The sequence below is a fragment of the Pelophylax lessonae genome, assembly GCF_965119305.1.
Source record: "Pelophylax lessonae genome assembly, chromosome: 7".
Classification (NCBI taxonomy): domain Eukaryota; kingdom Metazoa; phylum Chordata; class Amphibia; order Anura; family Ranidae; genus Pelophylax; species Pelophylax lessonae.
Window position 1 is genome coordinate 15948339 of NC_138774.1, and position 14040 is coordinate 15962378.

The window sequence follows — 14040 nt, forward strand, 5'->3', positions numbered from 1 at the left end:
CCCCCCGGACCACACAAGCTCACACACACACACATACACACACTAAACACTCTTGCCTGGCCCCATTAGGAGCCTCCCATCAGCTTCATCTCCGGCGGCAGCTTCCCCTGGCAGTGACGGAGGCAGTTTTCCTGGCGTCTCCTCTCTCCTCCTCCTCATTGGCCAATAGCCAATGACCCGCTTCCTGATTGGCCAGGAGGAGGATCCATGTGACAATAGTGAATTTTCATTCACTATTGTCACACAACTGGGGTGGGCTTGGGGCGCAATGCTCTGCGCCCCAAGCCCACCCTTCTTTTTTAGCCTGTGAGAGCCTCTGGCTCTAATCACATGGTTAAAAAAACCCCATTGAACTCCATGCGTCCAGTGCACTGCATGTAGATTAGGGGGCCGGATGCATGGATAGGTGGAGGCAGCGTCCCTGCGCCCTGTATACACCAGCCGCCACTCTATCTATCTATCTATCTATCTATCTATCTATCTATCTATCTATCTGTCTATCTGTCTATCTATCTGTCTATCTGTCTATCTATCTATCTATCTATCTATCTATCTATCTATCTATCTATCTATCTATCTATCTATCTATCTATCTATCTATCTATCTATCTATCTATCTATCTATCTATCTATCTATCTATCTATCTATCTATCTATCTATCTATCTATCTATCTATCCCTGTATACAGGTGGTCCCCAGGTTACAAACAAGATAGGGACTGTAGGTTTGTTCTTAAGTCAAATTTGTTTGTAAGTCGGAACAGGTACATATTTTTAAGTTTAGCTGCAGCCAAAAGAATAATTTTAAAGTTTTTTTGGATAGCATAGGGAAGGGTTAACACCCCTGTACCCCTGTTCATAAGATTTCACCCCATTTTCTGTCCCTATGAGAACTGTAGTTTGAAAATGTTGGGTTGTTGTGGAAATAAAGATTAGTGATAAAGCTTCAGTGGAGACACCTCTTCAAGGAGTCAATTTCCTATCCTAGGGGGAGATTTCTCCTCACTTCCTGTTGTCTCCCTCTGTATGGAAGTAGGAGTCATTTGTAAGTTGGATGTTTATAACCCGGGGACCACCTGTATACAGTATGTATTCGATTGTTTATTTGTTCTGAGACATTAAACTGCAAAATTGTCAAAAACGAGTGCTATGGAAATTTTATAATATTTTGGGCCAACTGAATTCATTTGGCTGCTGCAGGGCTGATGGTACCTCTGAACTGCAAAGCAACCAAGTCTACTAAAGGTTGAAATTCAGAAATCCAATGGAATTTTCTGTGTAACAAGGATCCCTGTGTGAGTCTGGGTGTCTCGTTGCTTTCTAGTCATCGCAGAAAAGACTTGTCTAATAAAATAGGACATTAAAATGTAAAAAAATACCGATTGATGAGAACATTCCTTTGGTCAGAGCGATATTGTTGGACTGAAATCCTACCGGCCCTGGAGAAAGGAAATAATGATAAACATTAGATAATCATTTCCATATTGTACTTTTGCAAAGCTATGCATGGCTATAGACATGACTGTCATCTGATCTGGGCAATGAGATATTGTCCCTGGACATGCTGATGGAAGCCCCATCTTGGGGAAAGTTGTCAGGACAAGCTGCCTCTAGAGGTGTCTTTGTATACCTCTCCTGATCTTTTGCATCCTCCACTCTTCTGGGAAGAGATTCCCAGATTTTGGAGCATGTCTGTGGAAATTTGAGCTCTTATAAAGAACGTTTGTGAGGTCAGGTACTAAAAGTTGGATGAGGAGGCCTGGCTTGCAATGGATGTTCTCAACCATCCCAAGGTGTTCAGTAGAGTTAAGCAGGGGAGTATCTACTGCGAGGCAAAACAGGCGTTTTCCTGGGGTGGCATTTTTTGAGGGGGGCAGTGTCTGTACCGGGATGCAGCTGCAGGTATCACCCCGGTATCGTTTTTTAAAGCCGGTGGTCAGCTCTCTTGCAATAGCAATCCGAGGGGCTTACTAGCCGCATGATTGCTATTACAAATTGTGGGAGGGAATGTCCTCCTCCCTCCCGCCACCTTCCTTGGCTCTCTTAGGCTCTCCTGTCCCACAATCAAGAAAATTAGGGATCGGCTTTGATCAGCTGTTCGTAACAGTAAACCGGAAGACATGTCATTACTTCCGGCTTACTCAGTAACCATCAGCGCCATATTTCAAAAAATCTAAACACCAATCTTGGGGTTTTGAATGCTTTTAAGGCCAGAGGAGGGATTTTAGGTCAAGATCTCCCCATAAAGAGTGCCAGTCACATGCCTATTGCTGTCACAAGGATGTTAACATTTCATGTGATAGCAATAAAAGTGATATACAAAAATAAAAATTTAGGCAACAGTGTAAAAAAAAATAAAAATATATAATAATAATTAAATAAAAAAAAAAGTAAAGTGTCCCCCGCTCTCACACGAAAAGGCAAATGCGCGTGCGTGCCTGTCCCGCAGGCATGCAAACATCGATTGTCCCACACATGTGAGGTATCACCACAAACGTCAGATTTTGGGCGGTAATTATAGCACCAGACCTCTTCTGTAAATCTAAAGTGGTAACTTGAAAAGGCTTTTAAAGCCATCTTCAGTGCCAGTGTGTTAACGTTGTTTTTCGTATTATTTGGAACACACATTTTTCTATATGTCTTGAATATATTTTCAATATTTTTATTGAACATTGACTGTGGACATTTGCAATCATTCTCCAGTAGCAGTTCCTCTTAGCCCCTGAGCGCTGTCAGCTTCTGCTGTTTTCAATATTGAGTTGGTCCACCCTTTGCAGCTATAACAGCTTCAACTCTTCTGGGAAGGCTGTCCACAAGGTTTAGGAGTGTGTCTATGGGAATGTCTGTCTATTCTTCCAGAAGAGCATTTGTGAGGTCAAGCACTGATTTTGGAAAAGAAGGCCTGGCTGGCAGTCTCTGCTCTAATTCATCCCAAAGGTGTTCTATCGGGTTGAGGTCAGGCCAGTCAAGTTCCTGCACCCCAAAGTCGCTCATCCATGTCTTTATGGACCTTGCCTTGTGCACTGGTGTGCAGTCATGTTGGAACAGGAAGGGGCAATCATCAAACTCTTCCCACAAAGTTGGGAGCATGAAATTGTCAAAAATGTCTTGGTATGCTGACGCCTTAAGATTTCCCTGCACTGGAACTAAGGGGCCAAGCCCAACCCCTGAAAAACAACCCCACACCATAATCCCCCCTCCACCAAATGATTTGGACCAGTGCACAAAGCAAGGGGCACTGGTCCAACATATATAGTGTTTGGGGGTTCTGAGCAATTTCCTAGCAAAAAAAAAAAATGATTTTTACATTAAGTGACAGAATAGGCCTGGTCTTGAAGTCGTTAAATAAGAGAAATGCTTGACTTTATATTGGTTGACTTACACTCATGAACTGCAAAAAAGTTTCCTATTCCATGTCCTGTTCCATGACCATAATTCAATCCCGCCTCCCATAGGGCTTGCCTGGCAAACGCTTCTACAACTCTTCCTGATGGAAACATAAAAATATTGTTAGAAAACCTAATAAAGTATCTAATACCGGAAACTCTCAACTTATCTTTATTAAGTTGTATAGACATTTAGGTGATGGCTTGTAGATGTAGAGCTCAGCCCCCAAAAGGGCCCGCTGATATGCCAAAAGTTGATCCCACAGATTAGTGCAGCGGCAGCCAGGCACGCATCAATGGCCACTCTTTCTGGCTCAATGAATAGTCCAGGGGTTGCCTTTTTGCAGGGCTGGCCCAAGACACTGTGCTGCCTGGGTCCAAAAATGAAATACTCCCCCCCCCCCCTCCAAAACAAAATAAGACCCACCAAATGGCCCCACATCCATTATATATAACATTTTGAAAATATTATGTATACTGTTATCTTCTTCCATAACTCACCACCGGAGTCTTTCACCAAACACTCGCTGTCTGTCCTCCTGTCACTCCTATGTCTGCCACACCCACAGCCCTAGAAGATCCAGCCTGCCCTGCGTGAGAGGGAGCGCGCTGATGTCTGACGTCATTGCGCACACCATGATTACGTGAGGGACGATCCCCGGAGGAGACGCCCTGCCTCCTCATACTCATCAGATTGCACTACAGGCAGCAGAATGAGATGGGGAAATGCCTCCCGCAACACGCCACAAACTAATGACACACAAAACTGCTGGAAAAAAAATGTTGGGAGTCAATTTCCTGCCCCTCTCAAAGTGCTGCCTGGGTCCAATGGACACAGAGGTACCCATAGTAGGGTTGGCCCTGCCTTTTTGAAATGCATTGCTGAATAAACTTGGATGGGGCACAGGGACCTGTGGGATACTCCATTACCACTAATCAGTAACAAGAGGTCATAAACAGGTGGGGGGTACTGCGCTTCTGGGTTAATAGTGTATGAACTGTGCTTTAGTATAAATGCCTGGGAACTATAACATGTGTGGGTGATTTAAATAAATAAGATAAATCCGTACTCAAATACAAATACCACAGTGCTAAAATATTGACACGGCACTCTAAAAATATATAAATAAATAAAAAAATAAAAGAATTATAGAAAACCACTTAAAGTGCTGATAATGTTATAGTGACAGATAAAGTGCTCAGGTGCATATAAATAAATATAATAGACAAAGTTAAAGTGTCCTCTGTGCTCCACAAAAATACAACAGTCTGGGTGAAATATAGTCCAAATGATTAAGATAAGTGTTCAAGTGGGGGGAATTATCCACAGGTGCTGCTCCTTCACCTAACACCGTGCTTAGGGTGATGGGGTGCTTCTCCTCAACCCCTCTAAGTGTTCTAGCAGCTCACCTTAAGGTCTAAGGGTAAAGGCCTTATAGTTAATCCAGGGGGCTCCTCTCCAATCCTATACCGTGCTCCACTAGGGCCAGATATCTGGGCTGCTGCGGGTGGGTTGGCTCCCTCTCCCTCTCCAGGCTCCCAGCGGTCTCGGTGGATCTCAAAACAAAGGCTCGAAATAGTGCAAATATGTCATGGAAAACGGGGTGCTTTATTTAAATAAGGTTAAAAACACTCACATTTGTTGAATACAACAAGCGCATAAAGTAGCATCGGAGTGGGATCGCAGTCCTCACTTCCGCAATGTGCGTCACTTCCGGTCCGAGCGTCCCTACGCGTTACGCCACTTCCGCGTCACGTGGCTTCTTCAGTGTTAGGTGAAGGAGCAGCACCTATATTTCACCCAGACTGTTGTATTTTTGTGGAGCACAGAGGACACTTTAAGAGCTGGTTCACACTACCACTACCAGAAAGTCGCCCCGTGACTTGAAGAGACTTGTTTCGAGACTTGGAAGAGACTTGGAAGAGACTTGGAAGAGACTTGGAAGAGACTTGGAAGAGACTTGTGCACTACTTTGAAGAGACAGGCGACTTTGTCTGTGGGGAATGCCTGGCTAATCTCTTTCTTCTTCCTGGAAAGTCTGATAACAAGTCGTGTCAATTAAGATAAGGAGGCGACTCCCATTGAAGTATATGGGACAGTCGGATCACAGGTCACCTTAAAGTAGTACAGGACCCTTTTCTGAAGTCGGAGCAACTTCAGTAGTGTCAATTAAGACGGCACTGATTGATTAACATTGCTTTTGTTATATCAAGCGACCTGGGGCAACACAAGTTGCCTCACAAGTCGCGCTAGTGTGAATGGGCTCTAACTTTGTCTATTATATTTATTTATATGCACCTGAGCACTTTATCTGTCACTATAACATTATCAGCACTTTAAGTGGTTTTCTATAATTCTTTTATTTTTTTATTTATTTACATATTTTTAGAGTGCCGTGTCAATATTTTAGCACTGTGGTATTTGTATTTGAGTACGGATTTATCTTATTTATTTAAATCACCCACACATGTTATAGTTCCCTTCTTTTATTGTGACAGGCATTTATACTAAAGCACAGTTCATACACTATTAACCCAGAAGCGCAGTACCCCCCACCTGTTTATGATTTTGACACTGTATGGTTATCAGTTCTGGTACTAGCAGCATCTGGGACCTACACCAACCCTTTTAATCGTTCTCCTTAGACAGCGCAGGACTCACCACACTACTCTCAGTAACAAGAGGTCGCTCTTCACTTCCTCGCTACTTCTTAGAACAGTCCAACTGGTAAAAGCCAAGGGAGTGGACAGCACAGACATCATAAGAAATGTCCCAGCCCATGCAAGCACTAGCACTTTTGCACAAGGTATAGTAGCAGAAACCAGTCACTTGGATCCTACACTCACAATGTTGCTTTTTGGGCAGGTGCAGTGTACTTTCTCCACGGCAGGTGGCGCTCTTCCTTGTTGGAAAGGAAGTCAAGAGGAACAGGGTTCCTCTATGGTTTCCTGGGTCACTGGGAAAGCTATCCTATTAGATGCTGCACCGAGTAACTCTGGCAGCCATCTTGGGTCAGGCAGAGCCTATTTAGGCCCTGTCTCCCAGGTTTGGTGCGCTTTTGGTAGAGTAGGGACAGGTACCCCCCTTGTTGGGGACAGTACTAGCGGTAAGGGAAAGGCTCCTGAAGAGGAGGGGAACGCATCTCCTTTGGACCTCTTCCTGTCAGGGCACAAGATGGCCAAGCCGCATTCTACTCTCATACAGACGCTGTCAGTCTGGCTGATGTCTGTAACGCTCCTGCGTTTCTTATATGGTGTGGATTTTCAGCTGCAGAAATAGTTCCACGTCAGTTGTCATGTAAGAGATATGCTGAGATACCATTCCCAACCTCAATGACTCATCATGTGTGGAAGGTCTTATTTCAGCCAGTAAATACACACAATTAGCAAGCTGGTTCCTAGAGTGACTTTATATATGTGGTAACACAATGATGAAGGTTTGAGGGATAGGTTGAGTGGAGGTGGTAGGTGATAGACACTTGAAGGTGAGACAGTAGCAGATGGATGCAGGAAGGTTTAGCAATGTTGTATGATAGCAGATGATAGAATAGCAGGTGGACATACAAAAGAGATCAACCCAGTGCAGAAAAGTAGCAGTAGTCTCAAGAGCTAGCAATCTAGTTTATGCAGATGTGATAAACAGTCTCTACTATGCAGAGCTAGATAGTGTAAGCTTAGTATAAGTTTATAGAGAATTCCCCTGCGGGGTACTTAGCACTATTAGCGATACAGCCGAAGGGTGGTTCAGGAGAGGCGGATGATCCAGTAGCGGGATACAGGGATCAGCGCAGCGAGGTTCCGTCAGCGAAGTATGCTTGCAAGCATGGAAGCTTCAAGCAAGGTTAGCATCCAGATAAGGGTGTTTGAACGAACACATGTGAGTGAGAGCCGACGCCTTAAATAGCCATCTAGTCCGGCGCTGAGTGATGACAGCTCCAGTCTTAAAGGTGTATGCGCACCTTTCCAAAAGTAAATGGTAGGGCGCATACACTTGTGGAAAGTGTAATTTAGGGTACCAAAGGTACCGCAACATTACAATGTCCTCTCTCTTCATATTACTGCAAAACGTGAGTGCACCCGATTGGGCAGTTTCCTCACCGGATTCGTTGTGAACTGTTGCTGTAATATTTCAATACAAGTTCTTCACTGAACCTGACTGTGTGACTTATTATTGTCGCACCACACTGCACCCCACTTACACCTGGATACTTGGATACATCCTTCCACAATCAGGCAGACTTTTCTCTTAGAAACTGTCCTGACCAGATCCTTAATGAAAATCTCTTAATTAGTTCCAGAGATTTTCAGCAAAACAGGCCCCCAGCTCTAGCATAGCTGGAACCTCAGTGAGCACATGTGGAACTTTAGCTGGGCACCTCTACCACACTAGGAGTAGGGAGGGTGGTGGGAAAGGTCAACATAACTGCAAACCAGCATTAGGTCATGTTATCCAAAACAGGTCTGCATCACGGGGGCTGATATTAGCATTTTTTTTATTTTATTTTTTTTTTTTACACCTTGACTGGAGACATGACCTGAAGTCACGACAGAGTTGCATCGTCTCAGCCCCACTTTGTCATTCCACTGTGACTTCAAGTCATGTGACCATGGGCTGGTGCATCACAAACCTCCTCATTACAGCTAAAATGGACAAATATTATGAGTTAGATCTTTTTCTTTGCTCATGTGAACTTACCCGACGTTTGTGGAGGGAATACAAGTTTACTCAGTTCAATATTCCCCATCAGGACCCGAGTGTAAGCTTCCTAGAAGATAAAAATAAGACAATAAACTCATTATGGCAGGCATCATGACTTCTCTAATCCTGTTGCCTTCTAGATGCGGAGTTAGTGCTATAATTTCAAGGAAACTATGAGGCACGTTTTAAAAAAATAAATAAATAAAAAATAAATAAATAAATAAAAAAAATAAATATATATATATATATATATATATATATATATATATGTATGTATATGTATATATATATATATATATATATATATATATATATAACTGGATTCTGCAAGGGTTGTTATATGGCACACAGATACTCTTTAGTCCCACTTTTTTATTAAGTGTGCCCTTATTCATTTATCGTTTCATGATTGCCCTCAGTAGATCCAGAGGGTGCTTCATATCTATGTGGATCCAGCAAGGAGTGTTTATATTCTGCTTTTTCATGCAATTTCTTCAGCACTTAAATGTGTTAGGGCTCTTTCACACGGGCGGTCCGATCAGATCCGCCTGTCAGTTTTTTAGACGGATCTGATCGGATCCTCCATGCAGCTCTATGGGGCAGCGGGTGTCAGCGGAGGTCACCTCCGCTGACACCCGCTGCCATCCGCATCCGATCCTGTGCTGAAATCTGGACGGATGGAAACCCTATTTTTCCATCCGTTCAGTAATCGGAGCGGAGCGGATCTGATGAGAGCGGACAAGCGGTCCGCTCTCATCCGATCCCCCATAGAGGGCAGCGGGGGCTGAGACACCTCACCTCCCTCTCCGCACTGCAAGCGGAGACGGAGCTGTCATCCGCCAGGCTCAGCGGGGATCGCGGATCGATCCCCGCTGAGCAACACGGATCCGCCTGCGGAGGCGGACCGTGTGAAAGAAGCCTTAGTGTGTGCTCATAACACATTAGGGTCCCCATTCACACCAGAGTGTTTTGTAGCTCGAAGCTTCAAAACACTGGAGGAGAAGACCTCTATTGTTCTCTTTGGAGTTGGTTCCCATCTCAACTTGAAATCACCGGAAGCCAAATGACTGAAGCTCCACAAATGTTTTAGAGCTTTTTCTGTAGCTAGATTTGAGCAGATTAGTAGACTTATTTTAAGTGTATTTACCCACAGGAAATTAATTTAAACGCACATTTTTTTTTTTTTAGCGTTTTTTTGGGTTAAATGCAAAAATTCTATAAAAATACATAAAAAAGAAATAATAAAAAAAATAAAATAAATAAACAAATAATATTCATAAATAAAAAAATAAAATAATATTAAGGCTACATTCACACCTGAGCGTAGCGTTTTCGCTCGTTTTTTACCGCGATTTTTACCGCGATTTTACCGCGATTTTTACCGCGATTTTACAGGCGTTTTTTGTGCAGGCGTTTTTAGATTGAATAGAAACCAATGGAAAACGTCTGTAATCTGCCCAAAAAGAAGCTCATGTACTTTTTTGAGCGTTGGGCGTTTTGCTTACAGCGTCAAAACGCTCAGATGTGAACAGGGGCCATTGAAATGAATAGGATTTGTCTTGTTGGGCGTTTTGAGAGCAGAAAAACTCCCCAAAACGCCTAGATGTGAACGGAGCCTAAGAATAATAACAATAATCCCCTAATAAATAACAGATAAATAAATATTAAGTAAATATAAATAACAACTAAATAAATAGTAAATGAATAAATAACCCCTAACCCTCTAACTCCAACATTAAATAAACAAATAATAATAGTAAAAAATGAATGCAGATGAAAAAGCTGAATGAGCTGAAAAACACAGAAACAAAAATATGAAACAGATGATATTTTTCTCTATTGGCTAATAAAAAAAAAACTAAAGCCCAAAAACTCAGTAAAAAAACACATCTGTGAATGCAGCCTATGTATAAAATGTTTGCTATGCAGATATAACAAACATTTTCACATTCAGGACCTATGATTTCTCTAATATGTATATTTCCTATATCATCAGTGCCACCTAGTGACCATAATGTGTGTTTTTTTTAATCCCATTTAGAAAAAAAAAAAAAAAAAACCCACTAGCGGCCACTAGATGGTGCTGGCGATATAGAAACCACAGATAATAGAGGAAGTACAGCAATTTTTTTCCCTAAATGTGTGGATGTTTGTCACATACGCAGAGTGATTGTTTTATACATAGACCCCAAATGTGAAACATTGCAATTAATTAAAATTTTAGATGATGTTAAATTTGGGACAATTTTTGTGGATTCCGATCGGACCAAAGGCTGCTCTCCAAATGCTGTTTCTGCCTTATAACTGCTTCTGTTGTTGCCTGAAAACCCTTAGCTTGACTGTCAATATCACCAGATTCCAGTTGCATTGACACATGAGACTTTTAATTTTTATCTGTATTTTTATTGTAATTTTAATTTTCATGGGTCAGTTCCTTCACACATGCATGCTCATCAACTCTTTATGTGAGTGTGCTCATGCTTTTGTGAATGTGTACTTGAATACATATGTGCGTGTTCATGTTGATATACGCTTGCACAACACATATGTAGATGTGTATAGCATTGTCCATGTCCTTCCTTTGATCTCATCTGAGAAGGATAGTATTAGTCGTTTTGTTACACATTCATCATTTCTTTTTATCTATCTGTGCACATCTGCACCTTCAACACTGTATGTGAGGTTTATAGACTCATGAGTCTATATACACATAATAATTGGATTAACATTTAAAAAAAAAAAAAAAAAAAAAAATGGATTTTTGTAAAATCTTACCGTAAAATCCTTTTCTCTTAGCTCATTGACAGACGTAGTCCTCTGTGATACAGCACCTTCGGGTTATGTTGCCTCCACAGGAGTAGGACTAGACAGGAAATGAAAAATGCTCTGGCCACACCCCAGGGGCAGTCCCCGAGGGTATATCCTCTCTTTCTCCGCCACAGCAAATCAGTTATGTCACAAAAGCAGTGCTTCGAGAATTTAACCCAACCCAACTCAAAAACAGAGGGGCGGGTACTACGTCTGTCAATGAGCTAAGAGAAAAGGATTTTACGGTAAGATTTTACAAAAATCCATTTTTCTCTATCGCTCATTGACAGACGTAGTCCTCGGTGATACAGCACCTTCGGGAGGTCCCAGAGCAGTATCACAAATGAGGGGTGGGAAAATTGAAATCAAATCCAAATCTAGAAGGCCCAACCGGTGCCAACTAGAAGTTTACAATGCTCATCCTTAATGATAAGACTCAACAAAAAAATTTTCAAACAGAAAAAAACCCTCGAGGTAGACCACCGGTCTCCTCAAATTGCGGCCTGCAAAACCTTGCGGCCAAATGAGGCATCCGCCGATGCCATCACATCAATTTTATAAAATTTTGTAAAGGTATGTACCGACGACCAGGTGGCCGCTTTACATACCTGGACCACTGACGCCTGATGGCGAAAGGCCCAGGAAGTACTGAGCGCTCTAGTGAAATGCGCCCTAACAGGGAACTGAGGATTCCGACCCTTAATAGAATAAGCCTGTACCACCGTCTGACTGATCCATGTAGATATGGTCGCGGCAGACACAGGCAACCCCCTTCAAGGGCTATCCGTGATCACAAAAAGTGAGTCCGTCTTACGAAAACCACTTTAGGAAGGAAGGATGGATTCGGAAGAAGAACCACCTTATCCCTATGAACCACCAGATCTGGGGAACGACAGGATAATGCGGCCAGTTCTGACACCCTGCGTACAGAAGTAATGGCCACCAAGAAGGCCACCTTCTGGGAATGTAAGCAAGGGAATCTCCCTAATATCTTCAAAGAGAAGTTTCTGAAGAACCGACCACACTAAATTAAGATACCAGGCGGTAAGGGTGCGCACACTGGCGGAGCCAGATGTCGCACCCCCTGGATGAAATTCCGCACCAAGGAATGATTAGCCAAAGGTTTCTTGAAAGAAGATTGCTAACGCCGAAAACCTGACCCTTGATCGTGCTCAAGGATAGTTTCTGCTCAACCCCTTGTTGCAGACAGATCAAAATTCGGGTCACCGAATAGGTCTGTGGGGGAAATCCAATAGATTCACACCATGCAATATAAGACTTCCATGTGCTGGAAGTCGCTTTCCTTGCTTTAACTGGAGGTAGGAATAACTGAAGCTGACACTCCCTTGTCCTTCAGTACCTGGGTCTCAATGGCCAGGCCATTAAGCCAGCGACTGTAAAGCAAGATGGAAGATCGGTCCCTGAGACCGCAAATCCTCCCTGAGAGGAAGTCTCCAAGAAGCGTCCGCGACTAGCCTCGCCAAGTCGGCGTACCAGGCTCGACGAGGTCAATCCGGAATTTCCAGAATAACTGGAATTCCCTACACCTCTATCCTGCGAAGAAGTTCCCGCAGCAACTTGAGAGGATGGAAGGCATGCCGTAGCTGATACTGCCCCCACGGGGCGATCAGCGTTTCTGCTGCGTCCGCTAGAGGATCGTGGCGCGAGCTACAAACCTCCGCACCTTCCTGTTAGGCCAAGGTGCCAACAGATCCACATCCGGGATGTCCCAATGAAGGGACAGCTAGGGAAAAACCTCTGGATGAAGAGGCCATATGCGATTGGATCCGAATCGGGCTGCTCTAGAGCTGCTCGATCCAGTAAATCAGACAAAATCTGATCGCTCTCAGTTCCGATACCCTTATTGGTAATCTGGATACTATCGGAAGAAATGACTTCCCCTGGTTGAGCATCGGAGACTTCCTGGTCCGCTCGCTCAACCGGATCCGATTGTCCAGGGAATCGGAATTCTGATTCCATTAAAAAAGAATCTCCTTCAGGAGAATTCGGGTATGAGACTGGGTATACGGTACTGCCTCTAAGAAGGCCACCATCAGTCCCAGCCAATTGACGGACAGCAACATCCGAATCGTTGACTGAACCTTCTGGAGTTTCCCAGCAAGGAGAAACTCTCTTGCCCAGGATGTATCCAACCTTAAGCCCAGATAGTTCAGTCTCCTGGTGGGAACCAGGGATGATCTTTGGGAAAGCGAAAAAACGCTGATGTCCTGCGATGATGGGGATATAAAGATAGGCATCCTATATGTCTATGGACGCCAGGAAATCTCTTTGATGCAGGGAGGCCACCACTGTACGGATGGACTCTATTTCTTCCCAAGTCCAGATTTGGACGCACCTTGCCCTCTTTCCTGGGCATTGTGAATAGGTTCGAATAGAACCCCTGAAACCGTTCAATGTTAGAAGGGAAGAATCGCACCGGTGGAAGTGATCGAAACTCGATCCTGTGTCCTCCAGAAACCGGTGAAGACATCCCCCCCCCACCCCAGAGATGGGTAGGGGCGCATCAGGCTATATTCTCCAGGCTTGGCTGAGCCGGACTCTTTGTTTACCCGACCAGCGCCCTTTGAAACCCCTCTAAAGGGGCTTTGGAGGGTTTCGCCTTATCGCCCGCCCTCGCGGAACGAACAACTCTATATGAGCAGAAAAGGAAGGTCCTCGTTAGTTACGAGGTCTTTTTATCCTAACAGTCTGTGGCAAGACAGCAGGTGGTACCGTATATCCTATAAAGAGGAATTCCTCAAACGGATAGCACCTAGCCATGCGTTTGGAAATAACAGGGGTTCGTTTCAAAACGACCCCATTTGGGTAAAGGAAAATCCTTCGCCCTTTTGGTAGGCTAACAAGTACCAAAAAGGAATCTCAGTCTCAGCTACCTCTGCCGGTGTAACCTCAAGACTAAAGGTTTCCCGGACGGACACAACTAGTGCATCCACCACTCTTGTGCTATGGCGGAGGCAGAAACGTGCTCCTCACTGCTGAGGAGATATTACCTGAGACAACAGCCCCCTAAGAGGGACCTGCAACTGCATTGACCAGTTCCGAATCCGTATCTGAAGTATCTGATAAACAATAGGGGTAGGTGGGGGTCGCTACTTGACCCCCGTCCCTGACAGGCCACCTCCACCC

The 14040-nt window shown here is 43.9% G+C and overlaps 1 protein-coding gene across 1 annotated transcript in view; it reads right to left on the reverse strand.

Annotated features, from left to right (window-relative positions):
• The window catches only part of XPNPEP2 (X-prolyl aminopeptidase 2), a 178143-nt gene that overhangs the window by 13732 nt on the left and 150371 nt on the right, over positions 1 to 14040 (reverse strand). The window contains exons 16-18 of the mRNA XM_082263611.1: positions 8083 to 8152; positions 3383 to 3487; positions 1380 to 1439 (exon numbers count right to left, since the gene is read on the reverse strand). Coding sequence (XP_082119737.1) covers positions 1380 to 1439; positions 3383 to 3487; positions 8083 to 8152 — 235 coding nt within the window. The remainder of the gene's footprint in view (positions 1 to 1379; positions 1440 to 3382; positions 3488 to 8082; positions 8153 to 14040) is intronic.